At 34.4% G+C, this 25,247-nt stretch overlaps 1 protein-coding gene across 3 annotated transcripts in view; it reads left to right on the plus strand.

Moving 5' to 3' along the window:
• The window catches only part of DPP10 (dipeptidyl peptidase like 10), a 1,350,210-nt gene that overhangs the window by 1,260,124 nt on the left and 64,839 nt on the right, over positions 1 to 25,247 (plus strand). For all 3 annotated transcript variants that reach the window (XM_078451370.2, XM_078451369.2, XM_078451371.2), the window contains exons 12-15: positions 1,035 to 1,073; positions 5,668 to 5,775; positions 24,473 to 24,564; positions 24,951 to 24,998. In XM_078451370.2, the coding sequence (XP_078307496.1) occupies positions 1,035 to 1,073; positions 5,668 to 5,775; positions 24,473 to 24,564; positions 24,951 to 24,998 (287 nt within the window). The remainder of the gene's footprint in view (positions 1 to 1,034; positions 1,074 to 5,667; positions 5,776 to 24,472; positions 24,565 to 24,950; positions 24,999 to 25,247) is intronic.

The raw sequence follows: 25,247 nt of genomic DNA on the forward strand, positions 1-25,247 counted from the left end.
ATAAACAAACATTACAAAAATTTTAATAAATAAACATTAAAAAGGGGCATTGATATATTTTTGTGTGTGTGTCTATGTTTTATAGATAGCAAGGTGCAAGAGGTGCAAATAGAAAGTCAAGGAATAATTTAGTTAGATGTTTCCTCAATATCCACATGTAGAAAAATCTATTAATAAATAAAAACAGGCCCTGAAAATAGAAAGTGATTGATTTTAATGTAATAATAATATGGCTTTAAAAGAGAAAACTGGTAAAAAAAAACATTATAAATAATTATTAATAACAATTTAAAGTGAATACTTCTGCATATTGATAAAATTTATAATATATTGTGATTTTATTTTCTTCATTTAAATACCTTTAGTATAGACTGTTCTAGAATACAAGATTTTCATAAATTACTGTATGTAAAGAGTACTAATAAAATTTATTTTATCTACACATATTTAACTTGAGATTAATCTAGTTTTGCTCTGTGAAATAATGACCTCAGTTCTGATCATTTGCAAGATAATTTTAATGGAACATAAAATTTTGCCATTTCAAATTTTTAATTCTTTTTCCTTAAGAAAAGAAAATGACTATGAAGGAGAGTGCATTGAATGTTAAAAGAACATCTACCTTTTCATTTCATTGTTGGCAGTTAGCCCAGTTCTTTTGAAGGACTTAATAATTTTGTTTCCTGATGATGCCTAGAGGTGAAAAGAGACAGTGCCTAGTGGTTCAAAACAGTTTGAATGAGGTAATCAAACAGCACTGGAAAATGATCTTCTATCCGTGGTGACATACTACTGGGAATTCTAAAGGAGTTCACCAAAGAAAAGATTTTATAATTAAATTATCATTTAATCCCAATTCTGTACTTATTCATTCATTTTAAGTCAGTAGTGACAATGGGATCTCTCATGGTATTTCATCAGTTGAAGAGAGGAAAAAAAAATAATACCTTAAGGATAATGTGTTAAAGAAGTTAAATTGATGCATGCACATTTTGGTGTTTAGATGCTTCATGGAGTTCATTGTTTCTTTTCAGAAATATGAGATGACATCAGATACGTGGCTCTCCAAACAGGTACGGCACAGGAGGTTGCTTTATGTTGCATTTCGGCCATTGTGCTCATTCTATTTACCCAGTGGCTGTATAATAATTTTCTCTCAAAAGTTATCTCAGTAATATGACTTTAAGGCTTTGCTATGTTTGGCTAAGTAAGTCTTTTCCATTAAAATATTTATGACTGGCCTTTCTGTGACATCATTTATGAAAAGGCTACTTCCTTTTTTTTTTAAGATGGTAAGTTACAGAGTAACTACTAGGATCCGTTTTCAGGATCATTCATATAAGTAAACTTTTGTGTAGATGAAAGAGGAAAAAGTTGTGACCCATTAAAGCTGGAAATTGTCAGTATTGTTCAAATTTCCCAGAAGATTGACCAAACCTCCACATATATTGGGTATGTGGACATTGTTTAGATAGATGCTTCTTTCCTTAGATGTATCCTAGATCATGATGCTAGTTTGTGACATACTTGGGGCTGGAATCCAGACCACAATAGAATAACTACTAAATGTCCCCACAACATTGTCTCATACCAGACATTTCAGAAGGAAACACAAGCAGAGTATCCAAATATGGTTGAACCCATTTTACTACTGACTCCATTACTGTTTTTTTCTTTTCTTTTCTTCCCTTTTTTTTTGCAAAAGGAAGTGTTTTGTTTGGTTTGCTTTTGATTTTTGTTCTTTGCAGTGATCTTTTATATTCTCTCCTGAAGTGTCATACACATCTATGGTTTCAGTGACCACCCAGGTATTGAGACCTCTAGATGTATAGCCCTGGGCAGCTCACTTGGCTGAGTTCTCAAACATCCAAATTCATGCTTGGAAACTTCTCCTAAGTCTGTAAAAGTAACTAAACACTCCACAGGTCCACAGTGGACATATTCCCCTTCTAGTGACTATATGCATTCTTTTCATCATAGGAGTCAAGGACATAATTACCCATCCAGCTATTAAAAATTGGAAGCCTAGCAGTCATTCTTAAACTTTTTCCCATTCTTTTCTGCACATATTATTCATCACAAATTTCTTCAATTTTACATCAGAAGATCTCAAGTCAATTTACTTTACTCCAATTCACAAACAGCATCCAGGATCAATCTGCTGGTACTGCAGCACCTCTCTCACTGCTAAACACTCAACGCCTCGGGCACATGCCAGTCTGTTCGCCACACTGCAGGCTGGCTGAGAGACCTGTGCACAGCATGCATTTTGGTGCCTCTAGCCACGTCACTGTCACACTCCCACTCTCACAACTGGAATGATTCTTGTTGATTCCTTCTCCATTGTGGCACATTAGCACTCATACTACAAGGTTTGGTATGAACCTTTCCTCTGAACAGAATTCTCTCAACTACTTTCTTTTGTGAAGCCTGATCATTTTTCAAACCTCAGCTTAAATCACCCACTTAAAAAATCACCTCCTCCAACCACCATAACCAAATCCCATTTCTTAATAAGAGTTATTTGAAAGTCAAGTGTAATCTTTTTTGTGATACTTACACAATTATTTCTGTGAACTTTTTCCTAAATTCACAAGGGCAGGAGGAATATTCATCTTTTGTTTCCCATTATAAACTAAATGCCTAATACAGAGTCTGGTTATAACAAAATTTCCATAAATACTTGGTGAATAAATAAAGAAAAAGAAGGTCTGTAAATAAGCTAAAACTTTTCTTGTTTGAAGCCTAGACATACCAAATCTACAGCTAGATAGATAAATAGATATTAATATGGACTACTTAATCTTCATGAAATTGGAGGAAAAAACCCAACTTTGGTCTTATAGTCAGTAATGGACTTTCTTAAGTTAGATACTGAAAATAATAACAATGAGAAACAACATCATAATGGATATTGATATATTCTGAATTGTACTGTATTATTAAACCTATTTTGCTATCATTTTTATTGCCAGTGACATTCATAATAGTCTGACATGTATCAACATAATGTATGCTCTTTTGGAATTATGTTATCTACATTTTAAATCCAAAATTTATGAATGTTTAATAGAAACTTTTTTTAAAGCAAAGAAACTAGTTATCAATTATTCAGTAAAAAAAATGCAGGTGGTAGTTTGTCACAGTTGAGGTTTTCTCTAGAAGTTCTTAGGGAATTTTATAAAATATTTAAAATTTGATGAAATTTAAAGTATGAGACTGATAGTATTGAGATGAACCAAATTTCTAAGACAACTAGGAATTAAGTATAATCATCATATGCTCACTTTCTGGATAGTAGGAAGAACAGAGAGAATGTGGCCTGGCTTTCAAGAGGCTTGTGATAACCCATGTACAAAACTATTGGTCAAGAAATAGAGTTTGGTATCCCCAATCCATTGTTCTGTGTGTCATAAACATTGACTTGCTTACAATCGTAAAAGTAGACAGTGAAATTGGCTCCATTTCCATTATTTGATTCTAGGAAAAGGTTGGCATAGAGCCCTATTTATATGTAGATATTGCCTCATGGTGAAGGGTTTTAAGCCCAGCAATGCATTTAGGAATATAGTATCCATCTGCTCCTTTGCTGAACCATTTATAAGACATTAGAATTGGAAAGGGCTTGGGGGGGTGGGGTAGACAAATATAAAAAGGAGAATTCTCAGATAATCCTGTACCTTAAAAAGGCAATTTACTTTTGGAGCAAATCACAAGGAGAGAATAGGGAAGGAGCTGATAAGGTGGAGCAAATGTGGATAGAATGATACATATATAACAAATATTTTGCCTGTTGTAAACATGCATTCATCTATCCAATTATGAGCTGGACACCTACTGGGTCCTAGGCAATAAAGCTAAAAAGATAAAATTATAAACTTAGTTTAATTATTACTTGCCTAGTGAAAGAAGCCAACCATATAATAGAATGCATTGAATGTCATGATAGAGATAAATACAGTGTAATTGTTAGAATCTCTAAGGAGAGATTTCTTAACTACGAGACACTCTCTAACCAGGGAAATTTGGTAATGGTTTCTGTTCCTTGAGTTTAAGAAAAAAAATAAGTAAGATTCAGTACAAAAAGCAAAACAAAAACGTTGTTCCAAGCAGAAGATGTTTCATGTACAAAGGCAAAAGAGAGAGATTCCAGAGGGCAAGAGAGGGAACCTACAGAATTATTGACTCTATAATAGTTGAAAGATGTGATTCACTCAGGTATCTTGTCAGTATTTATTATATACCTAGCAATGCAATGTTTTCATCCTTGAACTGTATATTCCTTCAGTTTTACATTTTTACATATGTCATATATTTTCATGAGTGTCCATGAAGTAGAGAAGAAAAATATTAGCCTTATATCTCTATCAAGGGATGTTCTCACTAATAAAGCTGAAACCAGACTCTTGAGATTATGAAAATAGTTACTAATTTACTTATTCAAGTAAAATAAGTAAATAATTATTAAGCACAATTTATGTAACAGTCATTATCTAGGTGCTGGAGGTAGAGCAGTGAAGAATTCAAGGGACCTCTCTCATGGAGTTTACATTCCTGAGGAACTTCACCTACTTGCCTATCTACTTGCCCACCTGCATACATACATGCATATACAAAAAAAAATGCATACCTACCTGAAATAAAATATGTTGGATACTGTTAGGTACTATGGAAAAAAAAAACAGAAGTAGGTAAAAAGAGATGAGGGATTCAGACAGAGTTGGCTGATCTGGCTTCTAAGATCACCCTCTGTATGGGGTAATGGGAAAACACCTCACTGTTAAGGTGATACAGAGCCAAGATATGAAAGAGATGAAAGAAAGAACCAGGCAGAATAAAAAGTGCAAAGGCCCTGGAGCAGGATCATGCACAATGAGGAAGCAGGAGAATGAAAGGAGATGAGATCAGAAAGAGAGTGGAGGGCCAGATCATCTGAAAGGGTTTACAGGGCATTTTAAAGACCTGCAAAAAAAGTAACCATATCAAAAGTCTTTCTTTTACCGGATGTATAATCACTGTCACTAATCCAACAGGAAAGAACTGAATGTTTTTCAGACAAATCCATTTTCTTAATGTTTCCCCTGGAGCAAAAGGAAAGCAGTCTATATGCATAGCTTCCATCATTTAATTTTCAGAAAATAATTCTATTGATGTAACATGCCACTTAGAGCTTAATTAAAAAATCATCAAATGGGCATTTGTATTTGTGTATTTTTGGAGGGGTGAACAGTGAAGATGGGAAGTTTGAATTAAATGATTTTCAATGGATTCCTTCCAATCTTGCAGCCTTTTAATTTCAGCGTTTCAGTACATTTATATATGCATCAACAGAAATGTATGTTCAAGTAACTAGAGTGGCTGGGTGAAATATTTCAGAAAAAAATATATTAGATATTGTTTGGTTTTTGTAAGCCAGTCATTAAAGAATTTGTTCTGGTAGAGTCAAAACAAAGAGACAGAAAGGGCATTGATGGTGCTTCCAGGGAGTGGGGTAGGGAGGAATGGGAAGTTACTGTTTAATGGACACAGTTTCTAGTTGGGACACATGAAAATTTTCTGAAGATAGATGGTGGTGGTGCATTCACATTATTTTTAAAATAATTTGACCATTTTGCAAACAAAAGTCCAATACCATCTTGATGTCATCACGTGCACTTCTGTTTTTAGAATGAGGAGCCAGTGTTTTCTAGAGACGGCAGCACATTCTTTATGACAGTTCCTGTTAAGCAAGGGGGCCGTGGAGAATTTCACCACATAGCGATGTTTCTTGTCCAGGTACGTGCTGGCTCCTTTCTGTGTTTGGTTTCATTGCTGTCATACTCACGAAGGTACAATTCTTAGGGCATATTCTGAACCTACAGTTAATGCCTGTGAAATCCAGGCATACATTTAACCCAAGGACTAAGTTCTAGAAAGAGGATCCCCCTCCATAACTATAAATTCAAACTGTACTTTCCCATATAATAGTCTCAACACTCAAGAGAATTTAGTGAGCCATAATATATGCTAAGAGACTTGGGCCTTGGATTAGAGAGAATTGAATACATGAAAATTACCCAACCCCTACTTTCAGAGATTGGAGGACAATTTAGAGAAAATTTTTCATTCAACAAATATGTATATTCCCTATTTTGTGTAAGCAGTATTTTCAAGGTGCTATAAATGTTTTAAATATTTGAAGCAAGCTAATTTCTGGGGCACCTGGGGGGCTCAGTTGGTTAAGTGTCTGACTCTTGCTTTAGGCTTAGGTCAGGATCTCACCGTTGATAAGTTTAAGCCCTAGGTTGGGCTCCACACTATCAGTTGCAGCATCAGAATACTTGGTATTCTCTTTCTTTCTCTCTCTGGCCCTCCCCCTCGGATGTGCTCAGTTTCTCTCTTTCAAAATACATAAACGTAAATGAATGAATGAATGAATGAGTGAATAAATAAATAAGTGCTTGAAGCACACTAAATGTCCATCAAAAACTGAATAGTTGAATACTTTATGATAACCCCCCACAAGGAAATACAATGCATATTTGAAAAACCAGGATAAAATGTATTGTCAGTGACACAGAGTCTGTGCTATATTTTTATAGACTTTCCAATAAAAATAAGGAAAGGGTTATTTTTCTTTTAAATTCCAAATGAGTTAGCAGACCATACAGTTTTATCCAATTATTTAAAAATGGGAGAATTCACAAATGGTTTAAATGTGACAAGGTTAATGAGTCAATTTGAATGTAATGGTCAATAACAAACATTCAGGAGAACTGGTTTCCTTCAAAATCAAATAAATAAACATCCTAGTCTCAGGCAAAAGATAATTTACAAAGGCAAAGGATGTGGATAAATTGCAATCCTCTATGAGAGTTTACAAACAAACTAGCCAAAAATCAATTTCGCACTTACAAAATATAGAGTAAATATAAATGTGCCAAAAGATCCCTAAACAACCTGGCTACATTTATGTTGTTAGAACCTTCACAAGCCTTGTGCAAATTCTCAAACTTTTATCATAATCTATATACATATTTATGTGCAGCAGCTCAGTGCCTTGAATTCTCAAAATCCTATGTCGGTAGTTTAAAATTTAACACATGTCTAAGTTCTGTACCTATTAAAACAACTGCCATGACTTTAATTTGAATTAAAGCCAAAATAAGTAATTTGGAACATATATAATTTTCACAATAAAGATGTATATTAATTTTCATAGTATATCATTTAAGTTGGAAAAATAGGTTATAGACTAATCTATAATATCTCATTTATGTTTGAAATAAATGTATCTATATATGCCTAAACTTTTTGATGATTTTATATGTATTAAAATGATTATATCAGACAGCACTAAGGGGGCTTTTTTTTTTTTTATGTAAACTGGAAGAAGTTTCACTAGCAAATTATTCTACCTGATTAACTTTTGCTAGCTAATTATAAATTTTGTTATCATAAATACTAGATCTTTTGGTCAAAAATAATATATCACACTATAAGTGTGGGTGCGGGGCTCAAACCCACTAAACGCAAATGTTAACACTGTGACATTTTATTAAATTTTTAATGTTTATTTTTGGGAAGGAAAGAGAGACAGAGAAGCAAGGGAAGAGCAGAGAAAAAAAGGGAGACACAGAATCTGAAGCAGGCTCCAGGCTCCGAGCTGTCAGCAATAGAGCCTGATGCGGGGCTTGAACTCACAAACCTCGAGATCATGACCTGAGCTAAAGTCAGACACTCAACTGACTGAGACACCCAGGCACCCCATTTTATTAAATTTTTAAACCACAGTATTTTATATTCACAAAACTATGTGAAAACCCAGGTTGTCCAAATTGCATACAAATTGTAAATACAGCAAATGATAGGGGAAGATGTATAATACACCATTATATATACAATTCCAAGAAGACAATCTATTTAACAAATTAAGGAGAGAAATAGTGTCTTTTAAAAAGTGTTGGATTGGAAGGGAATGGGAGGTGCTAATGCTGGCCTGTAGGAATTGAGACATTTATGAACCAACAGAAGTTTCTTTATAAGCCTTGGGAAGAAATACCTTCTTCCCCCAATCAAAACAGCCTGACATGCAGTCTAATTCATTATTCCTGAAGTGTTCAGAACAACTTCATAGAGTAGATGTGTTTACTTTGTTCCTCTTCTATATGAAGATTATAACAAAGCTTTCATTGAAGTAGAAAAGATTTTGATCTATTCCGGTTGCAGTTCAGAGAATTTGTGGCTTACCTCAGTGAGAAATAAACATGACTGCACTATTATTTATGGATGTTTTGGCAATATGGATAAAATTAATCTACTTTGTTAATGAGTTAGAGGTCAGTGGTTAGATAAATGTACGTTATACCTAAGTTTACACACAGACACAATCTTAGTAAACAGTTTGAATTCCTTTCCCTCAAAAAAAAAAAGTTTTTAAAGTTTTTATTTATTTTTGAGAGAGAGAGAGAGAAAGAGAGAGCATGAGAAGGGGAGGGGCAGAGAGAGAGGGAGACACAGAATCTGAAGCAGGTTCCAGGCTCCAAGCTGTCAGCACAGAGCCTGATGCGGGGCTTGAACCCACTAAACGCAAGATCATGACCAGAGCTGAAGTCGGATGCTTAACCGACTGAGCCACCCAGGCGCCCCCACCTCAATTTTTTTAAATAGTTTACAAAAAAGATCTTTTAAGAATCCTCTAAGATTATGATATTGACACATATATATGCTATGAAAATCTTAGAATTCGAAGCTGAATTAACTCATTTAAAATCAAACACAGTCTCCTCACCTCACACATCACACTGTAAATAAATTTGTATATATAGGTATTTCTAATTCCTTTTAACATTGAAAAATATTTAATTTTCTTTTGAATATTGCAATCAAAGCACATGTATGGCTTTGTAGTATTTAAAAAATAATGTATAAGAATTCTTATATTATTTATTATATTCTTAATGTTTAATATTAGTCTCCAATGTCATTTTAATAGCTGTTCAACATTCTGCCAAATAGGTTTAGTATACTCTATTTAAATGAATCAATTTTAATCAGCATTAAAGTTACTCTAATTTTGATACGAGAAATTACTCAGAGGTAAACATTCATATGCATAAGTATTTATTTATGATTATTACCACAAAAATATATTTTAAGATATCAGAGATATGTAGGCAAAGTGTATGTGTACATACGTTTTTAAGTTTTGCTATGGAGTGGCAAATTGGCTCTCCAAAAATAGTGTAATAACTTAGAGTCTAAATAGTAATGCATATACCAACATTGATGACTTCTTACACTCTTTCTTCCTTGACCTGCTGCCAGTGAGGAGGAATGATGAGAACAGAGTTTGACAGCCAACCAGCAGGATGAGCACCCTTTGATGCTTAGCTATATTTGAGAGCTTCCTCACTGACTGAAAATGTATTTATCTGTATGAAGTATCTCACTAAATGAAGTTAGTAATTTTCTCCAAACATTTTGCTCTCTTTGACAATGAGTAGGTAGATGGAAACTATTAATTGGAGACCAGGCTATAAAATTAGCCTTTCAGGCTATTTTCGTTAAGAGGGTGATGGTTGTCATTACACATATTCTAGTATTTATTTTTCTCATTTACAAAGGCATTCCTTACTAATTTCAAAAAATAAAACTAGAAAGAATTTATGTTTCCTTCCTTTTAGACAAGATTATAATTTTATGTTAACTATAGAATTTCATAGTTTAAGTTCTAATTATAAAGCATACTTTTCCCATAATGCTACATAATTTTGAGAAACAGTTCTTTAGAAGATTAATATTTAGTTGACTGGATGTAGATAGTTAACCAGTATAATTCAGTGTTTAATTCAGTGGCAATTTGTTGTAACTATATCTGTCACTATACAAAAAGCTAGTTTATATTATGGATCCTTTATTTAGTTTTGATTAACAGCCCTGGAGTTCCTGCATCAAAAGTAAGATATTTGTAAACTCATATATATATGTGTACACACACATATAAACTCATACATATACACATATATGTATGTGTGTATATATATATACGTATATAAAATTTATTTCTAGATTACTTTCCATATGAATATGTGATAACAGAATTTCTCTACTTTCATAAGTTACCTCAAAGATAATATGAATAAAAATAAAAACTGGCTTTTCTAAAAATCTATAAAGTAATTGCTCTTTTGAGTAAAATATACACTGTGCAGTATTAATATCAGTTTATGTGGTTCTTGAGTCAAACAATGATGCAAAACTTCTTTCCCTCAGAACATCAGACTTGCAATTGCTTCACAAGTTTTCTCCTACCTCTCTCTCCATAGCAGTCCTCATATAGACCTTTAACTTCTGAATTGCCTTGTCTGGAACTCTAATATCCTGCATTCGCTGTAATGCAGGCTGCAGTTAAGTAAAAAGGTTTTTGCCAAAGACATGGCTACCTTTTTTCTCTCAGATATGGAGTAAGCAGAGTTTCAATCATGCTAAGTGGTTCAGATTCATAAATGAAAGGAACTGCCCTGTCATCTTCCTAAATTGTGTTAAATGAAAAATTATATATGTTGGTGAATCCATTCTCTTTCTCTACACAGCAATACAAAGTTTTGCTCATGAGAGCTGATGATTTCACTTGGAACAATTTTAAATGCCATTATTCATTACAAAAACTTTAGAAAATGGCATGCCCCCAATTCACAATTCTATCACCTAATCAACCCAATAAATTTTTTTTCATTAAATTTCACTGCTGTATCTGATTAGGACATTGTCTGAAAACAATTAGCTCACCTCGTGTGATAAATAGTAAATTATAGCATGCTATTTTAAGCACTATATCACTTATTTAGAAGCTGTAGAAATTAAACAGAATTTAATATAAGAAATTTGAATGAACAGTGTGTAATCAGGTAAAAAGCACATATATTATGAAATTTTCACTGATACCAATCTTCCAAATTTTTAAATAGAAATACAAGATTAATATTTAACTTTGCTAAGTAAGAGAAAATCTATACCAATTTGAGGAGAGGTAATCTGATTTCTAATGGTGTCTAATACCTTATTCTCAAATTTTATTTGGCAATAAAAACACTTGATCTGCATCCTAGATTTCCATCCCACTAATGAATGAAAATCATTAGTTGTGTCGCCATTTAGTCTAAAATTAAAAGTGAAATATGAGTTTAAAGTACATTGCCATGTTGCCCTTGTCAAAAGTCCACTATGCTTTCATATTTATCATCATTTTTTTGTATTCTACCAAGTTAATATAATAGAGACCATGGTTGCATGGAAAGAATTATTACTGCGCAGTGAGAATGATTCTTCTTTCCTCTTTGTTCAGTTATCTTAGCTGTGATTGTCTTTGGAAAGTGGACTGAAAACTAACTGAGATACAGACACCCCTCGGGAAGATTAGTCAAGTTTCTTGATATTTATTTTGAACTCACTGTATGAGCCATCTACCATATTTTGATTTGTATTAGGATTGTTTACCTCCAGTCCAGATCAAATGTAATATGCTCACTGATGCAATATAATCTGATATGCAGTAGTGGAGAATAGTTGAGTCTTACAACTATATCTGTAGAACTATAAAAGACAGGCTATGCTCTTACATGTGAAATGAAGTTGCACTTATTCCTCAGCCCAGATTTGCCCTCGTGGATATAAAGTGAGCAAAGCAATTACAGATGCTTGAAGTGAAATCTAAAAATTGTGAGGTTGTTGTTAAGGCTTCCAACAAGAAAACTTTTGGTCCTAAGTTAGAAGAAAAATATTTTTATGCTGGATGCATCATTGAAATGAATAATGTGTAATTTTTAATATTGGGTACACTGTGTTCAGACATTGTCTCAAAGCATTGAGTTTTGCTCATGATAACTTGTACTTTTTAATTTTTTTAAGTATTTTTTTAAGTTTATTAATTTGAGAGAGAGAGAAAGAGAGATTGTGAGAAGGGGAGGGGCAGAGAGAGAGGGAGAGAGAGAGAGTCCCAAGCAGGCTCTACACTGTCAGTGCAGAGCCCCATTTAGGGCTCAAACTCACGAACCATGGGATCATGACCTGAACTGAAATCAAGAGTCAAACTTAATTGTTTGCTTAACCAACTGAGCCAGCCAGGCTCCCCACTCATGATCACGTTTAATGTGGACACTCTTCTATCCTTGAATACATACCTACAAATAACAAAATTTTCTGAAAAAATGGAGAAAATATAATCAAGCTAGAAATCTTGAAACCAAGGCATCTCTAGATATGTTCAAATAATAGAGCACAATTTCTGTACCTTTCAATGTTTTGAGATATTGTTCATCTTAAAATTGGGCACCAAAGATGCACTAAAACCTTAAGCTGTTAGTATTCTGTCCTTGGCTCATTCAAAGCAAGGTCTGATAATGACTACTGGAATCCAAAGTTATAATCAAGAAGTCATAGGTTTGGGGTGTCTGGCTGGTTCAGTTGGTTAAGTATTCTACTCTTGGAGTTTTGCTCAGGTCATGATCGAACAGTTCGTGAGTTCAAGCCCTGCATGGGACTCTGCACTCACAACGCAGAGCCTTCTTGGGATTCTCTTTCTCCTTTCTCTCTGACCCTCCCCTACTCATGGCTTTCTTTCACTCTCTCTTTCAAAAATTAAATCAACCTAAAAAAAAGTGTAAGTTACACAAAGGAGGCAGAACTGCATATTTAAACTGTATTTTAAAATACTATTAACTTTATGCCAACAAATTTGAGAACCTGAATGAAATAAATAAATTCTAAAAAAAAAAAAAAAACAAACATATTTAAGAAACAATGTGATTGTCCCATAATATTAAGGAAATGGAACAGCATTTTAAAACAGTGTTTTCAGGGGCGCCTGGGTGACTCAGTAGGTTAAGGGTCTAATTTCAGCTCAGGGCATGATCTCGCAGTTCGTGAATTCGAGCCCTATGTCCAGCTCTGTGCTGACAGCTCAGAGCCTGGAGCCTGCTTCAGATTGTCTGTCTCCCTCTCTCTCTCTGCCCCTCCCCTGCTCACACTCTGTATCTCTTTCTCTCTCTCTCTCTCAAAAATAAATGAACATTAAAAAAAAATTAAACATTTTCACATCAAGTACAGGTGGTTCTGAAAACTGGGCTCTACCAAAATTCAAGAAGCATGCACTTAAAATGTATAGAAGTATATTCAAAAAGGAGAAAAAGATGGAATATTTTTTGATAGATTTAATGATACAGATATCATCTTATAACCAAAATCAAATGAAGACAGTATGGGAAAGGACAGTTACAGGTCACTTAAGAACTTCTAAACCAAGTAGTGGCAAACTGAATTCTTCAATGGATTTTAAAAAATACTGTTATTTTTCACAGAAGAATGCTGTTTGCTTAAAATTTAAATATCTATGATATAATTCACTGCATTTTCATCTACATGAAAAAATATAATCATCTTAATAGATGCAGAAACAGCCTCCAATAAATTCCACAAATCCATGTTCAAAAACCTTACAAATTTAGGAACAAAAACAATTTCTTTATGCTGATAAAGGCATTCACCAAAAGCTTAGGTTATATAGCATAGTCTATACCGTGGAACATTAGTTACATTCCTTTTAAAATTCAACATTGAAACTTTGTATATTGACAGATGGTAAGTAGACTTAACCTGGGGATCACTTCTTAATGTGTGCAATATTGAAGCACTATGATGTACACCTGAAATTATAAGATATTTTATGTCAATTAAACCTAAAGCAAAAATAAATGAAATTAAAAAAAGTAAAAGTTAGCACTGAGACAAGGAATCACAGTGAAGTACCTTGAATATGCACAAAACCAAATATGATTTTTTTTTAATACCACCTAAGAAAGAAAGAAAGAAACAAGCTTGACAGACCCATCTCTTGGAATATTGTGGTGAAGGGAAAGGTAGAAACTAGAAACTGGTGATAGAAATTAAGGACCCCCCAGGGGAAAAAATGTGTATCTATATATATACACATATATATTAGCTGCATATATATATGTGTGTGTGTGTGTATACACACACACACACACACACACACACACACACATACATATACATATACATATAGGCTGTCAGAAAACGCGTATCTACTCCTAATGGTGTTACCTTGGGGTGCTTGAGAAACAAGTTCTTAGGGTACTAGAGATAGCATTCCTTAGGGATGCAGCTCCTTAGGGTACTAGTAATAGAAGTTTAGTGGCTCACCTAATCTTTCACCACTATTAGGCATCTATATCCTAGGAAATCCAAGATTTTTATAAAGAAGAAATATGGCTGGCAGTAGACACGCAGTTGCTATGTGAGGTAAACAGAAAGTGAGAATAAAAAAAATATTTAATAGATAAAGCTATCCCTCTCCCAAAATCAACTATGAAGCAGAAGGATCCAGTAGTATAATACTCCCCAAATAACTAAGTATCACTAAATAAGCACTTGTAGATATGAAATTATCAAATGTGAAATTCAAAACTCAGAAAAGCCTTCAAAAAGTATAAAGAAAAGTTGTAACCCAAAAAGTAACAGATTTCAGGAAGAATATTGAAAAAAAAATAGTACAAAATCGTAAGAAACTAATGGAAAGATGACCAAGGGTAAATAAATATTGCCAAAAATATACTAGTGGTTATCAGGAAGAGAGATAAAAATAAGTAAATAAATGAAATAAAGTAGAGAGGATCAGAAGTAGCTAAGACAGGGAAATAATATGCAACTGATATTTAATTGGGTTTCTTAAAGGAGAGAAGCAGAAGACTGGAAGAAAGGCAACATTAAAACTATAATCCAGGGGCACCTGGGTAGCTCATTCAGTTGAGCCTCTGACTTTGGCTCAGGTCATCAACTTTGGGGTGTGTGAGTTCCAGCCTCGCGTCGGGTTTTGTTCTGACAGCTGAGAGCCTGGAGCCTGCTTCAAGATTCTGTGTCTCCCGGGGCACCTGGGTGGCTCAGTCAGTTGAGTGTCTGACTTGAGCTCATGTCATGAGATCACAGCTTGTGAGTCCGAGCCCTGTGTTGGGCTCTGTGCTGACAGCTTGGAGCCTGGAGCCTGCTTCGGATTCTGTGTCTCCCTCACTTTCTGTCCCTAACCCACTCGCATTCTGTCTCTGTCTCTCTCAACAATAAATAAACACTAAAAAAAAAAAAAAAGATTCTGTGCCTCCCTCTCCATCTCTCTGTTCCTCCCCCGCTCGCACTCTCTCTCTCAAAAATAAATACAGATTAAAGAAAATTAAAAACCATAATCCACAGCAAATCAGAACAACAGAAATGGTCAAGAAGCAAAAGATAACTGTGAGAGGGATAAGAACATTATTGAAGTTGTTAATATAATGATAACGTAAAACTAAAATAAAAACCTAGCACTGGATTTAAAAACATTTTTAAAAATTACTAAAAGACTTCCTACAAAAAAACTCATTAAATATGACATCCATAATGAATATATAAAATATGATGGAGGTTTTTAAAATAGTTTTATAAAAGAGGTTTATAAAACAGTTATACCCAATAAATGTAATTTGGCTTAATTTATGTACTACAATTAAAAAAAGTTTTTCATATTGCTTCTTGAAATTCATGCAATTCAATCTTTTTGCAAAATACACATTTAAGAAAAAAGGATTTAGAAAGGGTAAATCCTAATGCTAGACAAGAGAATTTTCATGCCGCAAAGCATTAAGAAGACCAAAAGAAGATACTTTATAATGTTCAAGGGTGCAAATCACAAAGAAAGTATATTAGTTAAAAATGTATCCACATCTTGGATAGTATAGTCACCACCTTCATAAAGTAGATATGCACAAAAAGTATTTGATATGTGGAAACTTCTTTTACCTTCCTCAGTCCAAAGTGAATTATATGATGTTCATATATATATATATATATATATATATATATACACACATATATATATGCATATATATATGTTCATATATACACATATATATTGTTATGTATAATATATTGTATTATTTTTATATTTTTATTATATTAACTATATTATTACATATAATATAGATTTTATTTTATAAATATAAATATATAAATATAATACATAATTTTGAACACATCCAAATGAAGAAATCCTTTTTAAGTGTATAGGGAACACTGACAAAAGTTGAACATACATTAGTTATTTTAAAAGCTCAATAAGTTCTATAAATTGAAAATTACATGAAAGCATGCTGTGATTACAATGTAATACGCCTAGAAATCAAGAATATATTCCTAACAAGTTTTCTGGCTAGAAACATTTTTAAAGTAAATCCAATTAAACAATTCCTTTGAAAAGTTCAAATTTGCAAAGTTATAAAACAGTAATAATAATAAGAATGAAAACACCTTTCAGAATCAGATGTCAGAAAAAAAATCAGCTCTAAAAACCTATAAAAACTAAAATGGAAGTATGAAATTAAATGAGTTTAATTTCAGGTAGCAAATTATCAGCAAAATCCAACATAAGTCAGAAAGATGAAAATAAATTTGAAGCAGAAATGAGGTACATTATACATTATATAGAAAGATGTAGAATAAATTTTAAAAAAGTAATATTTTCTCCTTGAAAACACACACACATAGACACATACACACGCACACACACAAAACATAAGCTGGCCCAATCAAGGAGAAAGAAAACAAATCAAAGGAGAAAGAAAACACATATAATTGGAAATGGCCGGTGGGAAATAACAGAGGACATTTCAGTAGATTTTGAGAGAGTATTTTGTAGAACTCTATGTCAACTAATTTGAAAATGTAGATGAAATGAACAATTTCATGAGGAAATACATTTAGCCAAAACTGCCCCAGGAGACACAGACAGCTCACATTGACTCATGACAGAGAAGAAATGTAATGTCATTGAAGAACTGCACCACAAAGGAGCACCAGGGCCCATGTGATTTTATAAGAGAACCAGACATTCAAGGGTAATGCCAACACAGTTTGAACTGTTGTACAGCATAGGCTTTCTTTACAGTTGCTATAAAAGCCTTTTGCAAAATTTCATACCAATTCCTGGTTTAAAAAAAAAAATTAAAAGGACACCTGGGTGGCTCTGTCAGTTAAGTGTCCAACTTTGGCTCAGGTCATGATGTCACGGTTCATGAGTTCAAGCCCTGCATTGGGCTCCCCGCTGACAGTGTGGAGCCTGCTTGGGATTCTCTTTCTCCCTCTCTCTCTCTCTCTCTCTCCAAAATAAATATTTAAAAAAATTAAAAATCTAGGAATTGGAGGATAATTTCTTAATGTGATAAAACCTATATGCCTCAGTCCATAATCCAACAAAGTGGCATTCCCATTAAGCTCAGAAAGAAGGAAGGATGCACAGTATCTCCACATTTTTGTTTTGGACGTATTTGTGTAAATCAGATGAAAGTAAACAACTAGCCATAAGATTTAGAAAAGTATTCAGTGAGATAGGATAGATATTTAGCATATGGAAATGAACAGTTGTTCCTATATGCTAACAATAACCATTTAGAGTGTATGGAATAGGAAGCCATTCACAATAGCAACAAAATATAAAATACTTAGTGACATAAGAAAATGAAATGTATTTGAGACATATATAAAATATATAAATGTGCAAAATGTACAAAACCTGTATGAGGACAATGTTAAAACATTCCTGAAAGACATAAAGTAGACTTGAACAAATGGGAAAATATCCCTGCTCTGTGATAAAATGAAGATCGTAAAGAGGTGAGTATTAATTATAAATTTTATATTATCCCAATAAGAAATTCTAACAAGTTTTATATGTTTGAATGAGATATGCTTATTTTTAGGTTCATTTAGAAAAATAAGTATGCAGTAATATCTGAGGAAATACCAAAAAAAAAAAGTAAGAAGGGCTGAATTCTAAATAATATGGATGTTAAAAAATCTATAACTAGAAATGTGTGGTTTTAGGACATGAATTAACAGAGATTAAAGGAACAGAATATACAGTATAGAAAAAGACATATATATATATATATATATATATATATATATATATTTGTGTTTTATATATATATATAACAAATATAAGACGTGTGTGTGTATATATATATACATATATATATATATATAAAATAGAGATGGAACTTCAAAGTACTGGAAAATGAATTTTTTTATAAAATAGTTTTGGAAAAATTGAATATCATAAGGAAAAAGAAAAGTAGTTACTTACTACCACCATAATTCCAAAATGATCAGAAATCTAACTTTGAGAAATAAAACCTTACATGTACCAGGAGAAAACATCAATAAATTATTTGTAATCTTAGTTTGAAGAAAGCCTTTATACTATGCACCAATAGCCAGAGACAATATAAAAATACGATGGTAAATTTTATTACATAAAGATTAGAAGAATATTTTTGGTCTTTCATCCATTTTGAATTTATTTTTGTGTATGGTGTAAGAAAGTGGTCTAGCTTCATTCTTTTGCATGTTGCTGTCTAGTCCTCCCAGCACCATTTGCTAAAGAGACTGTCTTTTTTCCTCTGGATACCCTTTCTTGCTTTGTCAAAGATTAGTTGTGCATACATTTGTGAGTCCAATTCTGGGTTCTCTATTCTATTCCATTAGTTTGTATGTCTGTTTTTGTCCCAATACTACACTGGCTTGATGACTGCAGCTTTGTAGTATAGGCTAAAATCTGGGATTGGGATGCCTCCAGCTTTGGTTTTCTTTTTCAACACTACTTTGGTTATTCTGGGTCTTTTGTGGTTCCATTACAAATTCTAGCTCTGAGAAGAATGCTGGTGCTATATTGATAGGGATTGCATTGTATGTGTAGATTGCTTTGGGTAATATGACATTTTAACAATATTTGTTCTTCCAACACATGAGGATGGAATGTTTTTTCCATTTCTTTGTATCTTCTTTAATTTCCTTCATAAGCTTTCTACAGTTTTCAGCATACAGATCTTTTACCTCTTTGGTTAGGTTTATTCCTAGGTATTTTATGGTTCTTGGTACAATTGTAAAGAGGATCTTCTGTCGCTGCATTATTAGTGTACAGAAATGCAACAAATTTCTGCACGTTGATTCTATATCCTGCTACTTGGCTGAATTCAAAGACCTAAATATGAGCCAGGAAACCATCAAAATCCTAGAGGAGAAAACAGGCAACAGCCTCTTTGACCTCGGCCACAGCAATTTCTTACTTGACATGTCTCCAAAGGCAAGGGAAATAAAAGCAAAAATGAACTATTGGGACCTCATCAAGATACAAAACTTCTGCACAGCAAAGGAAACAATCAACAAAACTAAAAGGCAAGCAACAGAATAGGAGAAAATATTTGCAAATTACATATCAGTTAAGGATTTGTATCCAAAATCTATAAAGAACTTACCAAACTCAACACCCAAAAAAAACAAATAACCCAGTGAAGAAATGGGCAGAAGACATGAAGAGACACTTTTCCAAAGACATCCAGATGGCTAACAGACACATGAAACGATGCTCAACATTGCTCATCATCAGAGAAATAAGTATCAAAACCACACTGAAATACCACAACACAGCAGTCAGAGTGGCTGAAATTAACAACTCAGGAGACAATAGATGTTGGCGAGGATGTGAAGAAAGGGGAACACTCCTGCACTGTTGGTAGGAATGCAAACTGGTGCAACCACTCTGGAAAACAGTGTGGAGGTTCCTCAAAAAATTAAAAAAATTATTACCCTGTGACCCAGCAATAGCACTACTAGGAATTTATCCAAAGGAAACAGGAGTGCTGATTCATAGGGGCACATGTATCCCAATGTTTATAGCAACACTTTCAACAATAGCTAAATTATGGAAAGAGCCCAAATGTCCATCAACTGATGAATGGATAAAGAAGATGTGGTTTATATATACAATAGAATACTACTCGGTGATGAAAAAGAATGAAATCCTGCCATTTGCAACAATGTGGATGGAACTGGAGGGTATTATGTTAAGTTAAATAAATCAGTCAGAGAAAGATATCATATGTTTTCACTCATGTGGAATTTGAGAAACTTAACAGAAGACCATGGGGGAAGGGGGAAGAGAAGGGGAAAAAAAAGTTACAGAGAGGGAGGGAGGCAAACCACAAGAGACTCTTAAATACAGAGAACAGACTGAGGGTTGATGGGGGTTGAGGGTCGAGGGGACAGGCGGGGAGGGAAAATGGGTGATGGGCATTGAGGAGGGCACTTGCTGGGATGAGCACCAGGTGTTGTATATGAGTTACGAATCACAGGAATCTATTCCTGAAGCCAAGAGAGACTATGCTGTATACACTGTATGTTAGCTAACTTGACAACAAATTATATAAAAGATACATATATTGGAAAAATAGTACCATAACCAATGTCAAGATAAAACAACAATCCAGAACATACCTGCAGCTTATAGCTCACATAATGAATATAAAGACAAAGAGAACTGTTGAAAAATGAAGACCAAAACACAAAAGAAATCTGATAATAAAAACAAACATTAGCAGAGATTCAGGTAATGATTGACTCTCATTTATAATTGTGCAAATGACACATTATATATGTTATACATATATGCATATATATGAAGCTTAACTATTTTCCTAAGAGAAATGCAAAATGAAATTACACCAGTATACCTGTGACAAGTTGGGTTTCACAGGAAGCCAAGTGAAGAGAAGATTAGCCTGCAGGACCATTTTCACACAGGACATCAATAACTTTGGAAAGTTACACAAGGAAGCAAAATTGGCCAGAAAAATGTGGGCTCCAGGGCCATCTGAATGAAGGCCTCCACTGATTCCACAAAGAGTTCTAGACTGAGGTGGCTCTCAGAGAAGTCCCAAGTGAGAGCAATAGGGTTGGGCTTGTATCCTTCAGTACTGATCAGTCCCATTGGATGTGGACTGCCCTTGAACAGAGGTCTAATCTTGGATGAGACATTGTCTTCAGTCCCGGCAACCCTCAGAGAAGAAGACTGACAGCTGAGCACTTTCTTCCAACAGCACTTCTAGGTGCTGCCAAGGTCCTTCCTTCCAGAGAGGGTTCCCATTGGCATGTCCTAGTGTCTACTACACCACCATTTCTCCCCTATCGGATTGGCAAAAATTCAAACACTGAACAACATACTCTGCAACATGCCCATGAGAAAATAAGTACCTTATACATTGCTGGTAGATGTGCAAGACGATACTTCCCTTATAGAGGAGCATATCCTGACAATATTTCCCTACACATTAAATCACAAGCATATGTACAGAGTTAACCACTGTGGCATCATTTGAGATGTGCGTCTTAGGAGGCTCATTATAGTATATCCACACTTTGGAGAACTATGTAGGAATAAAAAGGATGGAAGAAGATCTGTAACAAGAAAACATGCCCTGTGTTCTCTGATTTATCTCTAGCTTATATGTGTATGTGTATCTGGGTTTACATTTATAGTTATGAAATATTAATGTTTCACTTATAAAACATTTCCCCCCAGAAAAGGATAAACAAAGACCTAATAACTTTTTTGTATGTGATGAGAATGGCATGAAACCAAGACTTCTTGCAGGGATGCTCCCTCTGTCTGTCTGTCTCTGTCTCTCTCTTGTAATCTTAGTTTGAAGATATATATATCTATATAGATATATATATATATATCTATGTAGATAGATAGATATATACACACACACACACACACACATACACACACATACACTATATGTTTGAACTATCTACGTATTTTTAAAATAATATTGGGGCACCTGGATGACCCAGTCAGTTAAGCATCTGACTTCGGCTTAGGTCATGATCTCATGGTTTGTGAGTTTGAATCCCACAGCAGGGTCTCTTCTCTCAATGCAGAGTCTGCTTTGGATCCTCTCTCTCCTTCTCTCTCTGCCCTTCCTCTGCTCACACTCTTGCTTTCTCTCTCAAAAATAAACCTTAAGAAAATAAAAAGAGGGGCGCCTGGTTGGTGGCTCAGTTGGTTAAGCCTCCGACTTCGGCTCAGGTCATGATCTCGTGGTCTGCGAGTTCGAGCCCCACATCAGGCTCTGTGCTGACAGCTCAGAGCCTGGAGCCTGCTTCTGATTCTGTGTCTCCCTCTCTCTCTCTCTGCCCCTCCCCCACTCATTTTCTGTCTCTCTCTGTCTCAGAAATAAACATTAAAAAAATAAAAATAAAATAAAACGAATATTAAATAGAAAACATGAGGACACCAAAGCTTTGTTGAAATACTAAGAGAAGCAAATGCACCTGAATGTAAATCAAACGGATATGGATTTTACTTAAAGATGATACTAAGAACACATATACACACATGCACACAGAGAGAGAACATAGGGATATCTCTCTAGCTAGCCATCTATCTCTTCTGAAAAGGCCCACAACTAATAACATTAGAGTAGCAATTAGCACACATAACCCCAGATCTTTATATCTAAATACTGTAATCCAGTAGAAAAACTCATTGGAGAAATGACTGATTACAGTTAGGAGGTAGGGGAAGTAAAAGGATCTCAGAACATGTGATTGTGCAGAAAACAAAGTGCTCAAAGACCAATGTAATCATTTCTAAAGAATAGAGGTGTTGGTTTGAAGGAGTGCCCAATAACCATATTGTGACAATTTTAACATCATAAAGAATAACAACAATCATGGAATGTAATATATTACATTAAACATGGTTAAGTATGTAGTGATATGAAGAGGAGGGAGAGCAAGGATGAGAGTGAACACAGGCAAGGGGAAATAGTTTTCTTCACAGAAGAATGCTACCTGATAAATACAAAAGTGATATTAGAATTAGAAAATCACTTTGAAATGATAGTTTATTCAGGGAAAGGTCATGAATGGATGCTAAACCTATGACGTGAAAGTTAATGGAGAAGAAGATGCTCACATAATGTGCAAGTCTCATCCCACTTTTAATTAAAAGGCAAAAAGTATTTTTCAATGCATATGTCACAGTTACCATGTAAACAGCATTGTCATGAGTGGGAAGATGTGTAATGGTATTCTTCCTAATATGAAGCAGAAGAGGTATCCAATATCACCTGTGTAATATTCTTGCCTAAAATATTTAGCCTAAATTAAAGCATAAGAAAACAATCAGACAAATCCAAAATGCTGGACATTCTATAAGACCATTGGACCAAGAGTCTAAAAAGTTAATATTATAGAAATCAAAAAAGATAAATGTTTTTCTTTAAGAGAGATTAAAGAGATGATAACCCAATATATGTAAATATTAAGACATCTATTTTATCTAAATATATAAATGTACATATTTATATGTCTAAACGTAATACACACACACACACACACACACACACACACACACACATATATATGGTTACTTGGGGCTGTTGTGGAAATTAGGGTATAGACTGTATGTTTAGATGATATTAACATAAATATTCATATGTGTTATTTGCTTACATGTGGAAATCGTCTTAATCTTGAGAGATGTATATTGAAGTATTTAGGCAAAAATATCCTGATGTTTGCAACTTACTTTTAAATGATTCAGCAAACAATGAAAGAGGGAGGGCAAATATTCAACGTGTTGATATAAGATGGTGAATCCAGGTAATGATCTCATGGGTGTTTATGTAGTATTCACTCAACCTTTCTGTAGGCTTGAACATTTTCTCAATAAAAAGAAAACAAATGTGGTACCATTTCATACTCATTAGATTGACCAAAAATTAAATAATCTAATGAAATTAACTGCCAGTAAGGAAGTGGCAAGGATGAGAAGCAATGGGAACTCACATTGCTAGTAGGCTGTAAGTAGGGGCGACTTTGGAAAATACTTTGTCACTATCTAGTTAAGTAGAAGACATGTTTACTAATGACCAATCCCACTTCTTGGCGCTTGTCTCAAGAAAATCCTGCCATGTGCATCACGAGACCTTGATAAAACTATTCACAGGCGACTTGTTTTTAAGAACTAAAATTTGGAAATGCTCAAATGTCAATAAAACATAAATTATGCTATATTCACATAAAATACGACATAGTGGTGGAAACCAACTATGGCTGCAAACATCAACATAAATTAATCTCAGAAATAAATTCTTGTGTGAAAATAGCAAACCATAACATGATGCAATGGTGTAAAGGTTAAAAGTATACAATAGCGTTTATTTACAATAAAATTTGTTGTGAAATGTTTCACCTAAAGCTGTCCAAACTGTAGTTGTCGGCCATTTAGATGAGCGTTACCAAAGTCCTGTGTCTTTACTAAATGCCAAGATGACATCCTGTGTCAAAGTGTTGCACAGGCGATCATCACCTAGAGGTGTCTTCTAATGCTTTTCCCACAGTAATGGAGAAAAGGCACTCTTCTACCCGGATCAATGTTTACATGAATGTGTGTGCATTCTCGAGAATGAAAACAAGAAACTGAGTGTTAGCTGCAAATGGCAGAATTAAAAGTGATACAGGTAGTTGGTATTTTTGTGTTGACCAGAGAGATGCTGTTTAAATAAAAAAAAGAAAATCAATATTTTCTATTTCTTTGCAGAGTAAAAGTGAGCAAATTACCGTGCGGCATCTGACATCAGGAAACTGGGAAGTGATAAAGATCTTGGCATACGATGAAACTACTCAAAAAATGTGAGCATTTTGGTTCTCTAGTCAGGTTGGTAGTCACAGTTGTCAAATGCAATCTTTCAGCCAGATTGATGTTTTGCTTACCGTGGTCCTAGTCCAGACACCTCGGCCATGGAAACAGCAACATTCTCTTTCAAGACTCTCCCTACCCTTCACCCAGAGAGACACTTGTACACACACATTTACACAGATACGTACACACTTAGACTGAGAGAGATCACAGAGAAGTGTGATATGATATTTTAAGAACAAAAAGATGTGTTTCCCAAACGGATCAAAGTTCGGTGGTTGAATGAGAGAACAGGCCGGAGCTCGAAGATTCAAGTGAAAACTCAGCATGGCAAAAATTGATCTGTGCCTGATGTGTGTGTTTTCTCTTTCCTGGGCAGTTACTTTCTGAGCACCGAGTCTTCGCCCAGAGGGAGGCAGCTGTACAGGTAAGCAAGGTGCAAAGACTTGGCTGTGCAGGTTGATTTCTCAGTGGCCATCTACACACCTTAAGGATAGGATGGAAAACTCTGCAGTTTCATTTTTGACATGACGGAACCTCATGCTCTTGGTCCAGTCTCTCACGTCTGGACCTTTGCAAGCCTGAACGTTGGGACCTGAAGTGAAGACCATCCAGCTGCTCCTTTTGTAATTTTTTTCCTCACCTGCTTTTACAGTCTCAAAGTGTCTTTTTTTTT

This window comes from Panthera onca, chromosome C1 (genome assembly GCF_046562875.1).
Source record: "Panthera onca isolate mPanOnc1 chromosome C1, mPanOnc1 haplotype 2, whole genome shotgun sequence".
Taxonomy (NCBI): Eukaryota; Metazoa; Chordata; class Mammalia; order Carnivora; family Felidae; genus Panthera; species Panthera onca.